This window comes from Propithecus coquereli, unplaced genomic scaffold, assembly GCF_000956105.1.
Source record: "Propithecus coquereli isolate 6110/MARCELLA unplaced genomic scaffold, Pcoq_1.0 Scaffold202, whole genome shotgun sequence".
NCBI classification, from domain to species: Eukaryota; Metazoa; Chordata; class Mammalia; order Primates; family Indriidae; genus Propithecus; species Propithecus coquereli.
This window is the reverse complement of record NW_012145190.1, coordinates 927882-928217: the sequence shown is the minus strand read 5'-3', so window position 1 is coordinate 928217 and position 336 is coordinate 927882. Positions and strand designations below refer to the sequence as shown.

The 336-nt window shown below is 37.5% G+C and overlaps 1 protein-coding gene across 1 annotated transcript in view; it reads right to left on the bottom strand.

The window, feature by feature from the left end:
• Nucleotides 1–37, bottom strand: part of TCN1 (transcobalamin I (vitamin B12 binding protein, R binder family)) — a 42943-nt gene extending 42906 nt beyond the window's left edge. The window contains exon 1 of the mRNA XM_012643854.1: nt 22–37. Within this exon, the coding sequence (XP_012499308.1) occupies nt 22–37 (16 nt within the window). The remainder of the gene's footprint in view (nt 1–21) is intronic.
• Nucleotides 38–336: the final 299 nt, after the last annotated feature.

Below are 336 nucleotides of genomic sequence, written 5' to 3'. Positions count from 1 at the left end.
ACTTGCTCTTGCATGTCCTACCTGATCTCCTGCTCATAATCCAGCCACCTGCCTCAGTATCCCCTGGTGCCTCCTAAGTGATTGTGATCATCCATTCATAGACACTCAGCTTGAGTCCATATCTTTGCTATTGTGAGTAGTACAGTAATACATATGAGTACAGTTATCTTTTTTGATATAATGATTTCTTTTCCTTTGGGTAGATACCCAGTGGTGGGATTGCTGGATCAAATGACAGTTCTATTTTTAGTTCTTTGAGAAATTTCCGTACTGTTTTACATAGAGTTTGTACTATTTTACATTCCCACTAATAGTGTATAAGTTTCTCTACATTTT